The sequence below is a fragment of the Polistes fuscatus genome, unplaced genomic scaffold (genome assembly GCF_010416935.1).
Source record: "Polistes fuscatus isolate 324 unplaced genomic scaffold, CU_Pfus_HIC Scaffold4, whole genome shotgun sequence".
Taxonomy (NCBI): Eukaryota; Metazoa; Arthropoda; class Insecta; order Hymenoptera; family Vespidae; genus Polistes; species Polistes fuscatus.
In genome coordinates, this window is record NW_025113118.1 from 5,927,070 (window position 1) to 5,942,624 (window position 15,555).

A 15,555-nucleotide genomic window follows, 5' to 3' on the forward strand; every position below is an offset into this window, starting at 1 on the left:
AATAAATGAAAATATAAAAATGTAATTTTATTTTTAAACTACAATTAAATACTTATCGTTCAAACTTATAGTTCAAAAAAAAAATATCATATATGAAAATATAACAGATAAAATGAAAATCTATTTAATAACGATTTGCTCTAAGCATGTCTTTTAATAAAATATTATTCATATATAATAGATATGATAACGGATAAAATTAATTTTTTATATTAATTTGGTTACAGATACTTTTTCAATTAAAAATCATACTATTCATTAACAATCTCTCTTTCTCTCTCTCTCTCTCTCTCTCTAGCATATACTCAGCCCTGTGTGACACACAATATTTTAATACGGTAGAAGTATACTTCTCTTAAACTGCCGACGATGCAAGTTTTATAAATTGCATCTTCGTCTTGTAAAAATAAACTTTAGTATAACGTATCATACATAATTATAATTACAATCATATATCAACGTACCAAGTATGCATTAAAAAGGGGCCTGCAAGGCGCACTTATTTAATACATGAAAATTTCATATCTCTATATATAGTATACAAGATCGTCTTTTTCTTTCTTTTGAGATTAACAGCTTTGCTAGAAGACAGAACTAGCAGAATAATTTTACTGTTCTTTCTAATAGGAATGAAAAGAAGAGAAATATCATGCAAAGAGATCATTGAGAGCTCATATTTTCAATCCTTTTTTTCGTTCACGCTATAAAATTAGGATGCATTCTAACAAGATCAATACATCATTGTTCTTTTTTACCTTTTTTTAATGGTAATTTTTACATTTTTAATTTACCGAAACTCTCGACATGTTACGACGTTGTAAATATTTTTGTACCTTCGGGTAATATTACTTCATCACCTACATCTGCGAGAGTTACAGTGAGCGGAAGTATAAGTGGCATTAATATTTCTTGATGTTGCATTATTTGTTGGGTAGTTACTGGTTCAGCTTGTCTAGTAATAGTAATGGTCTTAATGTTTTGTGCTTTAACAACTTGCGTTTGAGCAAGAGTCTGTTGTATTCTCTGCGATGGTTGCTGTGTTTGAACTTCGGTAAGTGTTTGAATACGATTCTGATTTTGCAAGAAGTTTTGTTTACATCGTTTGCTATGTGCATAACGACTACCGTTGTTATTAAATCTACGATCACACGTAGGACAAGCATAAGGTCTTTGACCTGTATGAATAAAAACATGTTCTTTTAACGACTTCAATCGACGGAAATTCTTGGGACAATACTTGCAATGATACTTTGCTTCACCAGTATGCGATGTCAAATGATTAGCAAGAGTATCAGCTCGGGCAAATGCTCTAGAACAGTACTGACAGATATATGGTCTTTCCTGTGTATGTGTCCTCATATGCATTTTTAGGTACGCATTTGTGGTAAAAGGTCTAGAACATACTTCACAAACATATGGCTTTATACCATTGTGAGCTCTCAAATGTGCTATTAAAGTAGTCGATTGGGTGAAACTCTTAGAGCATATTTCACATAAAAATCTTTTGGAGCTATCCGTTTCTTTGTTTTTCTTAAATGGTCTATCGTGTTTTGATAAGTGATTGGTAAGTTGTTCCTCTTTAATAAATCGTTTTGTGCATCTTGTACATTTATATGGTTTGACCATATTATGCTTAGCCACATGAATTTTTAAGTGTTCTCTTCTATAGAATTTCTTTGGACATATGTCACACAAATATTTTTTACCTTCATGTACTTGTATATGACGTAATAAACCTTTTCTAGAAGTATAATGTTTGTTACATTCTGTACATTCAAGGCCTACTATATCTGTCCTTCTTTTCCGAATAATTTTCTCTCCTTGCTTTCTTTCTTCAGGGCATGGTTCAATATCTCTCAAATCTTCTTCCGTTAAAATTCCTTCTGTTACATGTTTAGCTCTATGTTGTCGAAGTATTTCATTATTTTCAAAACTGTCACCACAAATATTGCACTTTCTTACCTGGTCAGGATTCTTTTCTGAGCATTTATCATAATGAGCTTTCAATTTATCTTTACGATAAAATTTCACATTACATATATCACATTCGAAGTTTGGTTCTTCATGAAGTAATTGATGTCGTAACAAGGATTTTTTCGTACTATATCTTTTTTTACATGTTGCGCATTCGTGATTATCCATTAGCCAGTCCAGTCCACTTTCGAAGTCAGAATTATCATCGTCTTCGTCTTCGTCCTTTCTTAATTCCATGCCACCTATCCTTTGTTGTTCTTTTTTTTCCTGTGGCTTTTTAAATCTGTCTAATCTATCCATTTTTTCTGCTTTTTCATCTTTTACGTGTTGCTCCATATGCTTTGTCAGCATATGTTTCGAATTACATTTTTTATTACAAGTGGCACATTCTAATTCTTTTCTATTATTACCTTTCTTTAAAGAATTTTCATTCTTACGATTATGATGGATATCAATTAAATCGTTATTATCATCTTCGTCATAATCTTCCAAACCATCTTCTGTTTTTATTTTATCAATAATCTTTTGTGCTGCTTTAGCTGCTACTCGTTTTATACGTTTATTAGGATCATATTCTTGCCCATGAACAAAAGTCTTATGGTTAGTTGCTATTAGATGATTACGTAAAGTCAATTCATTTCCAAATGTTTTATTACATTGCGTACATTTATAAGTCTTTATTCTTCCATGTTGTTCCATGTGTCTTCGTAAATGATCCTTTCTCGTGAATTGTTGACAACATATTTTACAGTTGTATTTTGAAACAGTTTGCATTTCAATATGCCTTGAAAGAGATTTCTTGTGAGAACATGTTGATGTACAATGTTGACATTTAGATTCTTTCATTTCTTTATCTTGAGCATCATCTATATTATTTTCAACTTCCGAATCTTCTTCATTGTCTCCTCTAATATCTTGTTCTTCATCTTCTTTGTTAATTACATGATTTTCTATATTATCTTCTAAATCTTGATCAATTAACATACCTTCCACTACATGTTTAGCACGATGATTTTTTAATTGTTCAAGTTCATCAAACTTTTCGTCACAGATATTACATTTTAAATTAACGTGTGAAAGTGTATGCTTTCTTAAGCTTCGTCTAGTATAAAATTTCTCTGAACATTTGTTGCATTCAAATATCTCCAAATGAGGTTTCTTTCTATGTTTATCTGTTTCTTGATCATCTTCTTCATTTTCGTTATATGATTCTTCTCGTTTTGTCCTTTTTCTACACTCATAATCTGAATGTTGCGAATTACTGTGATTATCAAAACCTAAACTATTTTCGTCTTCGTGAAATGATATTTCTAGAGGCATGGAATCATCTTTAGCGTTTTCTTTTTCTTTTTCATGTCGTTTAAGGTGTTTGTTAAATGAAATTATATATAAATATTCTTTACCGCAATACGAACACTTGTTAGGCCTTTTTCCAGACGGTGGCATCTTTGGGGTAGTATTAGATACTTTAGGTGATTTTTCAGGCACTTTTTTAAGAGACAAAGCTCGCCTAATTTCTTCGTGGGAATGCATATGTTCCTTCAAAACGTTCTTAGAAAGAAATTGTTTATCACAAAGATAACACATGAAATAAATTTTTTCTGATTTATCAGCTTGTGCTTTTTTAAGACGAGAACTAAGATTCAAATTTTCAAAATAATTTTCTTCATCGGAATCTCTGTCGCTTGTAAAATTTCGTCGCGATGATCTTCGTTTACTTTTTCTAATTTCAGTCGTAGATACATCTTTTTCTACAAGCGTGTCACTATTTGCAAGGGGTATATGTTCAGTTTCTATTTTACAATTTTCAAGTATATTTGATTCCATAAGCGATTCACTGCATTGTGTTGTATTTTCCTTAGAAAATTCTTCAGACTTTGACGAAGCAAACTGTTCGTTCATAACATAATCTTGCTGCATAATGTAATCATGTTCTTCAGCAGGAATTGCATCTGTACAGTTTTCATTAATGCAGACTGGTTTTAATACTTCTTGATTGTCTGCATTATCTACCAATGTACAGGTATCTTCGTCTATTTCATTTGAGAATTTGTCATCGTTATGGGAGCTGTTTATCATATTTTGTTGTTCCAACATTTGTGAATTATTTTCTTCTAAATATTTAAAAAAATATATACTTTTATTATATATTATTTTAAATATTATCAAATATCATAATATAACAAAATTTGTTATCAAAAACTGAACTTTTACAATGATATATATTAACTTACCTTCTCTTAATTGTTCTCGTTCTACCAATTTTTCAACTTGTAACAATGCCAATTGTTCTTTCAACAGAGATTTTTCACTTTCTGATTCCTCGGTCAATCCTTCATTAGCATGTTGGTAATGAGATTCCAAATGAATATCATTGATAGCTTCGTTTCTATCTACTTCCAAATGTACTTCAACTTCGTTAAAGAATAATTCTTCTTTAATGCCATCAAACTTTTCTCTTAATACATTGTCTGCTTGTTCGACTTGAAGTTTAAATTCATATGCAGATTCTAATTTATCCGTGCATTCATTACAAATGTGAGGAGGTAAGCCATCGCCAGGTAACATCTGTATAAATGTAGAAAAACTCTGGAAATAACTCTGTTAGAGATTTTAATAAAATGAAACTGAATTTCTTATTATTGTGAAAAAATAAATACTATTGGATACCACTTGCAATCAGGGAAGAAAATGATTCTATAATAAGATAAAACTAATAGGGTATATATATAAAAATATATGCATATGTATCTATACTACAGATACACACACGCGCGCACACATGCGTTACATATAGGTATATACATACACATGTGTAAGTATGTATATACGTATACATACTATATATAAACCATCTATCATCTATTAGTTTATTTTAGAGATAAGATCGACACTATGATAAAACATATCACATGTATTTGTTTTTATCTTCTTACGTAGTGTTTAACCTCTAAAAACTTCAGGTATCTAACCTTAACGTTTGCGAAACTCATCGCTTTAGCCGATAAAGAGGCGATCTCATTTCCCAGGAAGAGGTCTCGCATCGCCAGGTTACCATGAAGACATATACGACATATCTCCACAGCAGACACAATTTCTTGTTCACTTTGTGACGGATTCGACGTACTTATTTCTACGGCGTCCATGTTTTGTTTAATGAACCAGGCTAATGCCTACTAATACACTCCTGTCTCCACTTTGCCAAACTCTCAACTTAATTCAACTCAACTTCCACTTGGCTTTCCCCTTTCTCTGTTTATTTATTCTATTATTTCATACACCTCTTTTTAAGGTGGAACAAATGAACGCAAAATAGTAGTAATACACGATAATACATGATAATAGTACTTCTTCGAAACCTTCGCGCTGTCTTCCCTTTATTTGTGCCGTTCTTTTAATATTACTAGTGCTGTCATCTAGTGAATAATTGTTAAAGAACTTTATTAAAACCGCATCGATTTCAAACCGTTTTAAACTTACTATTTCAGAATAACCACGTGTGTGTGTGAACACGAGATAAAACCATTAATATTTTTATTTTTTTTACAAATTACTTTCTTCAAATGAATCTATTATTCATTGAATGGTTGTTATGATTTCAAAATAATTAATCAATGTTTCATTCGGCAGATAGTGTTTTAATTGATGACAACAATTTTTTTAAATTTGTTGACACATTATTTCATTGTTATATGATGTAAGTAAGAAAGTGTACAGATTCATAACACACACACTTTACTTCGAGAGTTAATATTTCGATTAATGTATTAACATGTTTCTGTATCGTCTTTGGGTAACGTTTATTCTAGATGAATGATGAGAGGATCATGTATACTGGTGTGTGCGCTGCCGCACCGGATCGATTTAGTATGTACAAATTGTAGAGAACCTAATTTTCAAATAATCGAAAGTATGTGAATGATTTTAATAGAGAAAGTTTGAAATGATAAGAGCGTACAGTTTGCGAATTCGGTTAAACTGTTGGTATTAAAAATAAAACTTGATGAAACAAATAAATTATTAAAAGGAAGAATGTACGTTTGGTTTTGGTTTAATGAGCGTGTCGTCAGGCGAATATTAGGGTTTCTCTAACAGGTGGGTTATATACGATGATATTTTTTAATTTTTAAAAATAATTTATAATTTAATAACTTAGATATATGTGTTGATATATGGAAAGACAAGAAATATTTTAATTTTTAAATAAAATGTTTAGTTTATACTACACACACACACTGCAAATTTTGTAATAATTTAAAAATGACATAATCTTTATCTTTATTTTTAGAGTTTTAACATAATTGAAAATGGGACAGAATTTAATAATGTCAATATTTGGAGCATATTTTGACTAATCTAAAGAATTAATAACAATGAATTGGGAAATGTATCATCGATCAATACTATAAAGTGCTTCTAATTAAATTAATAGTCGAAAGAGATTTATTAAAAAGATACCTGGGAACATGTTCTTCTTATATACAGGGTGACTCACTTATACATGCCTATCGACAGAAAGTACTTATAAACGTTTTATCCGTAGTTAGCGCTTACATCAGAATAATTTATTTGTCAGTTTATGTGCGTAAAGAATTTTATATCGAATGTAATTACATAGTTTTTTAATAATTACAGTAATGTAACCAATGCTGGGAACAACCAATTAATATTGTCTAATACAGTTGCAAGCGGTACAAACAGAAGTATTTTAGATTTATCTGAATTAAGTGATGCTGATCTCGCAGGTTATAGATTACGTTGTGGAGTTTGGATTACATTTGTATTGGCAACAGGATTTGTCGTGGCAGCAAAATTATCTTTTGGTCATGAGGTAAAAGACTCATTAAAATATGTTCTATGCGATAATGTAGGATGTCTCAGAATAAGCGGGAAATATTTTAGGGGTGACTTCAGCACATCTAAAAACAATAAGAAAAATTCATATAAACACATATCCTATTTGATTTTGGGGATGATTTGATATTCACCAAACTCTATCTGTCTACTTTCATTTGAACAGGGCCTAGGTTTGGAAATATTTGTATTTTGTGGTCTATTGACGCTTCTGCTACTTATATGTCTGTGTATCATTCTTTGTGGTCGTAATCCCGAGAATAATAGTCGTCAAGAAAATCGTATTCAAGAGAATCAGATTACATCGTTAACTAATGCGAGTTTATCTACTACTGAAAATTTAAGACCTATACCACTTATCAGGCAACATCCACCACCGCCTTACCATATAGCTATTTTAATTCCACCACCAGATTCTTCAGATGAAGCTGCTCCACCTTCATATGACAAAGTTTTCCAATGAAAATGTTTCGATTCTTATTTAATTTTTAATATTTTCTGCAATAGTTTTATGTCATAAAAAAAAAGACAAAGTACAATAACATATACAGTTTAAGTCCAAATATGTACTTTCTCTGATATAAAACAAACACATTCATATAGGGTTTTTACAGATATTAAACCATCTTATCTCTCTCTACATTAATAAAGAATAAATTATATTAATAATTGGATATAAATTTCACATCTGTGATACAAACATAGTGATGCAATGAAGATACCAAACTTGATAATATATATCTGATGACTTAAAAAATGATATATTAAGTTTTTAGTAGAGATATTTCAAGAAATAATTAAACAAAATATAAACGATGTTCGCGATAGTTTGCATTTAATGTGGAAAAAAAAATATGTATTCTAATTTTTTATATTTCAATATACAATGGCGTGATATATATAGAATTTAAAACTAGTCTCTAAAAACAATGTAAAATAATAAATTATAATTATAGAAATGATATCTTGGATATATTTGATTAATTTGCTAATGCACAAATTGCTCGATTGTGAAAAAATTATGCATAAAATTAATTTAATATTTCAGAAGAAAAAGAAATTATTGTTATAAGATATTCGACGAATAGCATAAAAAGTATGATTTATGCACAAATATTAAATGTAAGACCAAGATAAAATCTATTCGTTGTATATCCTTTCAATAAATTTACAGTATAAAAAAGAAAATAAAAAAATAGTTATAGTTTTACATACAAAATAATTACAAAAATAATTTTCAGTCGATGTCAGAAAAAAATGTATTTAAACGCTACATAATATGTAACGATTGCACATATGATCATCAAAGTGTAACTAAGTCATTGTGAATTACATAATATATATAATTTTATACATAAACTTTTCTTATATATAAATTTATGTATTGAGAGTATGTTTGCTTGTTTGTTTGTTCATTTGCTTATGTATACGTATTTACTAGAAAAAGATTTTATCGCATTTTAATTCATATTAAAAAAGTACGAAATATTTTTCTTACTTGTTTGTTGATTCATCGACGAAGGTGTGTTCTCGATGACGACGACAATAAAAACATGGTCGAGCCTCTATTTTATGGAAATATCAATCGACCATAACATATTCTAGATTCTAGAAAAACCTGCTTTAGCAAACAAATCTTTTAATATATTAACAATCAATTTGAATATGGCATCAACAAGCTTATTATTCTGACCAATCGTATGCGAGTATTGAATAAGCCACACGAGACGCGCTCATATTTAAAGCGCGGATAATTTACAATGAAATTCAGATTTCTTTAAAAAGTATAGCAGCAAGCAACTGGAGTACGTTGCTACGTTTAGAATAATACAAGTTAATAATATTATCATTTTACAATGGTAAAAAAATGTTTAAATATAATAATGAATTTGTTAAACGTATATAAAATAAATATAGATAATATAACATTTTCATTTAATTTTTTATATACGTAAACAATTTTCTTTTATATTAAGATTTATTATTTATTATAATTTTTATTATTATTATTCTTTTTTCTCCCTCTATATATATATAGACTACTTACACGGACAAAGGTACAAAGGTATGTAACATTATTTTTTACTAATTATATACAAAATGATTTATTTATTTCTTTTTTTCTTATAGCCTGTTGGTGGAAAATTTTTAAGTTTTGATCATGTAAAATTTTGGGTTGGAAATGCAAAACAGGTAATTATATAAAATTCTTCTCTTTCAAGCCTGTAGAAAATTATTTATTATATATTACTTTATTTTTTATAGGCAGCTAGCTTTTATTGTGCAAGGATGGGATTTGAACCACTTGGTTATCGTGGCTTAGAAACTGGTTCAAGAAATATAGCGGCACATGCTGTTAAACAAAATCAGGTAATTATTTTTTACATATTTTTGTTATATATGTATATACATTATACAGGGTGATTCACAAACTCTTGCCACCAAGATAGCTCCGAAAGTATGATAGTAGCAGAAAAGTTTATAGAACAAAAGTTACATGAAAAATTCGGGAATATAATATGACGTAATTTTTTTTTGCTAGGTTTAGTCGCTCCCGAGATTTAAAGGTCAAGTTTGTTTTTTTCAACGGAATGCTATGTTTTGATATTTTTTGTTCTTTCTTTGCAACTTTTGTTCTAAAAACTTTTCTGCTACTATCATACTTTCCAAGCTATCTTGGTGGCAAGAGTTAGTGAATCACCCTGTATAATGTACATATAATTTACAATTTTTCTTGATATTTCTCTTTCTCTCTCTTTTTTTTTTTACAAATCTCACAACACTTCGAGAACGAAAAAGAAAATATTTTTAAACGTCCTTTAATTAAAATTTCTTTCCGTAGGTTTCTTCTTTTATTGTTTTTAATTATAATAATTCTATCGTGAAAAAAAATAAAAATAGTAAAAAATACATTAACGAAAGTTAATTTTCTTAGATAATATTTGTTTTCGAATCATCTTATGAACCTGGAAACAAAGAAATAGGGAATCACCTTGCTCAGCATGGCGACGGTGTTCGTGACATTGCTTTCACCGTCGAAGATATCGATACTATCGTTATGGTAAATATAAAATTAATTAATTAAAAGAAAAGATATCATTAAATTGTAACTCATAATTTAAAAAAAAAAAACGATAGAACATAATATTTTTTGTCTGTTTAGGTAGCAAAACAAAAAGGTGCAAAAATTATAAGAGATATATGGGAAGAAAAAGATGAGTTTGGTGTTATTAAATTTGCTACATTGAAAACCGTATGTTATTAAAAAAAAAATATATAAATAAATTATAAAAAATATAAATACACAAAATTATTATATAGTATATACATATGTATGGATACTAAATTAAAAATTTTGTTTAACTAGTATGGAGATACCCATCATACTTTGGTTGATAGAAGTAAATACAAAGGATTCTTTCTACCAGGATTTATAAAAGCTTCAAAAGATGTACTTATTGAACATTTGTAAGTATCATGGCATTGTATGTAAAAAATAAATTTTCTATTAATATATTTTTCTAAATAAATTTTCAGGCCAACAACCTATTTAAAATTTATAGATCACATTGTAGGTAATCAAGCTGATAAACAAATGGAACCTGTTGCTAAATGGTAAGTAAATAAATTGTATCTATAGATACTTTTATATGTAATTTTTATATTGTTTATTTTAGGTATGAAGAATGTTTACAGTTTCATAGATTTTGGTCGGTAGATGATAGTCAACTACATACCCAATATTCTGCATTACGTTCTATTGTTATGACTAATTGGGAAGAAACTGTTAAAATGCCAATTAATGAACCAGCACCTGGTAAGAAACGTTCTCAAATTCAAGAATACGTTGATTACTATGGTGGTGCTGGTGTACAGCATATAGCTTTAAATACTGATAATATAATAATAGCTGTAAGTAATATTTTATATTGCAGATATTTTATTTTCCTTTTTCCTTTTCTTGTGATTATAATAATATTTAGTTTGTTGTTTTTGTTTGTTATTGTAGATACAAAATTTACGTGCAAGAGGAATGGAATTTCTTAATGTTCCTGATAGTTATTACGATATGCTTCGAGACCGTTTAAAAAATAGTAAACTCAAAATTATAGAAGATTTAAAAATATTACAGGTATGTTTGCATATACATGATATTTAAAGAAAGTTATTTTTTTTAAATTATGTTAATTAACTTTCATAATAACCATTCAGGAATTAAAAATTTTAATCGACTATGACGAAAATGGTTATTTGCTACAAATTTTTACTAAAAATATGCAAGATCGACCAACTCTCTTCATAGAAGTTATTCAAAGGCATAATCATAATGTAAGTTTAGGAGTAATGGATTTCTAAGATGAATTAAAAATTTTTAAATATATATACATATATTTTAAATATATATATATTTAAAATATTTTACAAGTAGTAGAGATATTTGTTATGTTATAGGGGTTTGGTGCTGGAAATTTCCAAGCTTTATTTGAAGCAATCGAACTTGAACAAGCTAAGCGAGGCAATCTGTAATATATATATATATATAGTGGAAAATATTTTTGTATTGATAAATAACAATGAAATTATTATAATATAGCATTAAGTATGTTATTACATATATTTTACAATAGATCAATTATATTATTTTGTACAAGTGCAAGCATATGTGCATGTATTGTACATCTTATATTGCATATATTACATATTCATGAATTCCTGTTAGCCGATTATCATATCATTTACTATAATATGCTATTGTAAATAAAATTGAAATGAAAAAGTGTGATAAATATATAATCAGGCAACCAACCCTACATATTAAATCTCTTAATTATTAATATGCGTGTGAGAGTTATAAAAGTAGAAAGCATTAGGAAAAGAAATATATTTTTTTTTATAATTTCGATGACATGTACAATGTATTATATCACTATTACGTTAAAAGAGAGACTGCATTTATTAGTAGCATAATATTATTTTGTTAGTATTAGACAACGAAAACAAAAGGAAATTGAAGAAAACCACAATTATTAAACTGTATTTATTCTTAAATGTTTTTTTTCTTTTCTTTTTTTCTTATGGCCAAAATGTAAGCAGATAATTTTCATATAAAAACTAGGATATTTAGATAAAGTGGGATAATATGCAATGACAAAAAAGATAGAGTAATATGAAAAAACCTAGCTCACTTATTTCAACATGTGAATAGTCCATGGTTCAATGAATTGTCTGTAGATAGTTCTAGAGTTGCATCAGACATTTTCTTCATGGACTATCGTGAATGCCAAGGCGAAAAATATCATGTTGACAATAGAAAGAATTTCCCAATGGTTTCAGCACAAAAATTTGTGAGAAAGGATGTGGTGGATCTTCATCGGCCTAAAAAAAAATATTAATATGCGTATTGTCAATAAGCGTGGATAGTTACAATATTTCCTGACGATTTATCGAATTTTTGGTTTTATCGTCGATCCTGATATGTGATTAGTATCTCATAAAAAAAAAGGAAAAATAAACAAAATGTAGCGGTTGAAACATACAATCTGATATCATCACATTATACAAAAAAAGCAAATGATATAATAAAAATTAATTTTATGAAATTTTTTCTTTTTACATAATATATTATACAAAGTAAACAATTATATTTTAATGATATTATAATTAAGGAATATATATTTTTAAAAATCGCTAGTTATATATATTATATAATAATAATAGAGGTTAATTTACATCGAAAAGGTTGATTATAGAACTCATGTAAATTAAACATTTTTTACTTGTCTCAGTGAGTACTATAAAATCTTCAAATATCGAACCCTTTTTTTCACCCTGTATATATAAAATTTCGCATCGTGGAGATATAATATATTATATTCCTTTAATTAAAAAAGGAATAAAAAATGTATAATACTAATTTAGTGAATAAATAATATAAACATAAGCATATATCAATAAAATTGTTTTTGATTTGAAAAAAAATTGTAACTTGTATTACGAAATTACATTTCGTCATTATATTTTATAATTCAAATTAGTTCAGTAATTTAATTTATATATATTATACATAAAATATATATTAGTATCTTACTTGTTAATGAACACAGTGATATTACTTTCTCTCTTTCAATTACTTTCTTATTTAGGTATAATATATAATGTCACAAGTGTTAGTTTTATATCTATTAACTTATAAGATTGTTATTTAGAGGTTGCTAAAATATATTACAACGAGACACTGTATCAGAACATAGAATTTATTGATCAGTATCAATCAATTTCATTCAAATCTAACAATTTCTTCATTTATTTTATACTTAAACATTATAGTCAGTTATAGAGTTAATTATAACTTCTAATAAATATAAATAACGTGGGAGAAAAATTACGTTTAAATGGTGACAGCCATGCACTCTTTCTAATGTTGAAACAAGCAGATGTTTTAGCACAAAGCAATGACAAAGAATAGGTAACATCAGATAGGCTTGCCTTTGCCAAAGTATGAAGAGATCAGTGGATGATTGGTACCTGTTGCCTAAACCGTGTCATGCAACGCAAGTCTGAAGATGTCGTGCTGCACGTAAAAGCTGGTGCCGATTGGCTTCAGGACAAACGTCTGGATGTAGGCGTGGGGCTGATCCTCATCAGTCTACCCAATCATCAACAATCACTCACTGAATTTTCTTATATCATCTTCTTTGCAGATGTAGGTACATAGAGAGATAGTTGCTGGATACTAGTCATAGCTCAATGTCTACCTTCATACGGCAGCACAAAAAATGTCAAACGATACAGTATATTCATATTATATCTCCAATCCATAATAAACAATTGAATAGACAGAGAGTTCCAAATGCTAATGGAATTTTCAAATTTAATTTGAGAGTTATTTTCATACGAAATTTTGTTTTCAACTTTTTTTTTAAAGTTTCCTATCAAATTTTTCATCGTCTTCATAGAATAGACTCTTCAAGTAGGAATACGTATTCCAACTATATTTGGGTAATTTGTGAGATAGGTGTTATACAATATTAAATTACTGAACCAATTATTGAACTAGTTTGAATTAAAAAGATAAGGAAATAATATTCTTTTAAATATTATTCGCTCTATTGATGCTCCCAATGTAAGATATTGAATATATAATTTGTAATAAATATACTTAAACCATATGCATATTAAATAAGATATAGGCATAGATGGATGGAACAGTTATCATAGCTATATCACATATCACAAATAAATAAATAAATAAATAAATAAATAAAATTAGAATGTGCATATGACCCATGCCTAAATCTCTGATAAATACTTATTTATATTGTAACATTTATTAGAGATCTAGAATAATGTTATCATACATAACCTCATTATTATAATATGACAAATCTTTACTTAAAATTAAATATAATCAACTCCTATACGCATAAATATTTTAATAGCTGTAATAAAGCTTTAATCGAAAACAAGACCGGTATAATAAATTTCTTACCTGCAGCCTTCCCAAAACATTTATCAGTACACCGCCATCGAACATAGGCTGCGAATCAATTGCTGTTATCATTCGATTGATTTTTTGAAACGTCAGACTCTACAAAAATGAAAGATGAAATTGATTATAATTAGAGGTTAATTATTTTATATAACTTGGATATTAATATTATTGAAAGTTTAAATTTTTCAAAGCTAATTCTTATTTACATGTGAAAGAATTAACATGTTTATATATATATAACATACATATAGATATAGATATATATATGCATCTTACATATGATATATATATATATATATATACATAAGTACAAATGAATAATGTATTTCCAGATAATTAGACAATATTGCATATTATTACAAAAATAGAATACTTACAGTTAATTTTTCCATAATTTTAATGGCACCTTGAATTTGGAAACCTTCAAATGTCATAAAAGATGTCTCGGTCTAAAAATATTCAAATAAAATCTTACATTATTGTTCCATTTAAATTAATAAATCATAAAGTTAATGTAGAAAAATCTAATTTAACTTACATTATACATGTTTATTAAGTTTGGTCTTTGGGCTGGATCATCGAACAGCAAATAGTATTGCTGTACAAATCCTTTTCCGATTGCTTCGTAAGATGGATTCAACTCCATTACGATAAATCGATTATCTTTGTAAGACCACTAAAAAATACTAACAAAGTAGACCGTTAATAGGTTTAATCGCGCAACGTATAGTATCTTTAAAAAATATTATACTAAGGATAACGTAAAACTTTCGGACATCCCTCATGCCAGTTATAAGGGAGCAGGAAGCAAGGAATATGAAACTCGAGAGTTAAAAAATCGAACTAAAGAATATTGGTTAAACCGGAAGAAACGTTAATACGTCTTTCATGCACCTACCCTCTGGCGGGATTAATGGAGAACTAAAATTATTCCTGGTAAACACCTTTTTCTTTTTTATATTACAAATACATTTTTTAATACAATATAAACTCATTATCAATATAAATATCAAGAAAATAAATTAATAATTTATATACTTAAATAAAGAATTAAAGTGAATTTGTTTTGGTTACCTCGGTATGAGCCACTTTGAGCTCACTTTATTATGAATATATGATACTATTCAGTGAGCATATTTGAAAGCTACTCATATCAAGTTTATATTTATCTACATTCAATTCTAAATTGCTTACTATTATCGTTTATCAAAATACAATGTTTTGATTATTGGAAA

General features: G+C 28.0%; 3 protein-coding genes across 6 annotated transcripts; 1 reads left to right on the forward strand and 2 right to left on the reverse strand.

Moving 5' to 3' along the window:
• Positions 1-293: 293 nt before the first annotated feature.
• LOC122521108 (zinc finger protein 845) lies at positions 294-5,367 on the reverse strand. Its single transcript, XM_043641562.1, has 3 exons — positions 4,947-5,367; positions 4,209-4,542; positions 294-4,088 (listed from the first exon to the last, which is right to left on the reverse strand). Exons 1-3 carry the CDS (start codon positions 5,118-5,120, stop codon positions 808-810), a joined length of 3,789 nt encoding a protein of 1,262 aa, XP_043497497.1. The 5' UTR covers positions 5,121-5,367; the 3' UTR covers positions 294-807.
• Positions 5,368-5,423: 56 nt separating this feature from the next.
• On the forward strand, positions 5,424-11,376 carry LOC122521112 (4-hydroxyphenylpyruvate dioxygenase). Of its 3 annotated transcripts, none has more exons than XM_043641575.1 (15): positions 5,424-5,671; positions 5,784-6,069; positions 6,263-6,460; positions 6,610-6,805; positions 8,867-8,893; positions 8,959-9,021; positions 9,094-9,198; positions 9,764-9,889; positions 9,992-10,081; positions 10,196-10,296; positions 10,366-10,443; positions 10,506-10,740; positions 10,838-10,960; positions 11,041-11,157; positions 11,281-11,376. In XM_043641575.1, exons 3-15 carry the CDS (start codon positions 6,441-6,443, stop codon positions 11,353-11,355), a joined length of 1,356 nt encoding a protein of 451 aa, XP_043497510.1. In that variant the 5' UTR covers positions 5,424-5,671; positions 5,784-6,069; positions 6,263-6,440; the 3' UTR covers positions 11,356-11,376. The 3 variants fall into 3 exon arrangements, with proteins under 3 accessions (XP_043497510.1, XP_043497511.1, XP_043497512.1); XM_043641576.1 differs by having other exon boundaries at positions 5,427-5,671; positions 6,263-6,492; XM_043641577.1 differs by lacking the exons at positions 5,424-5,671; positions 5,784-6,069; positions 6,263-6,460; positions 6,610-6,805 and adding an exon at positions 8,254-8,687.
• On the reverse strand, positions 10,473-15,191 carry LOC122521115 (probable nuclear transport factor 2). Of its 2 annotated transcripts, XM_043641583.1 has the most exons (5): positions 14,859-15,191; positions 14,698-14,769; positions 14,318-14,416; positions 13,315-13,474; positions 12,122-12,204 (listed from the first exon to the last, which is right to left on the reverse strand). In XM_043641583.1, exons 1-4 carry the CDS (start codon positions 14,964-14,966, stop codon positions 13,361-13,363), a joined length of 393 nt encoding a protein of 130 aa, XP_043497518.1. In that variant the 5' UTR covers positions 14,967-15,191; the 3' UTR covers positions 12,122-12,204; positions 13,315-13,360. The 2 variants fall into 2 exon arrangements, with proteins under 2 accessions (XP_043497517.1, XP_043497518.1); XM_043641582.1 differs by lacking the exon at positions 13,315-13,474 and having other exon boundaries at positions 10,473-12,204; positions 14,859-15,180.
• Between the last annotated feature and the right edge of the window lie 364 nt (positions 15,192-15,555).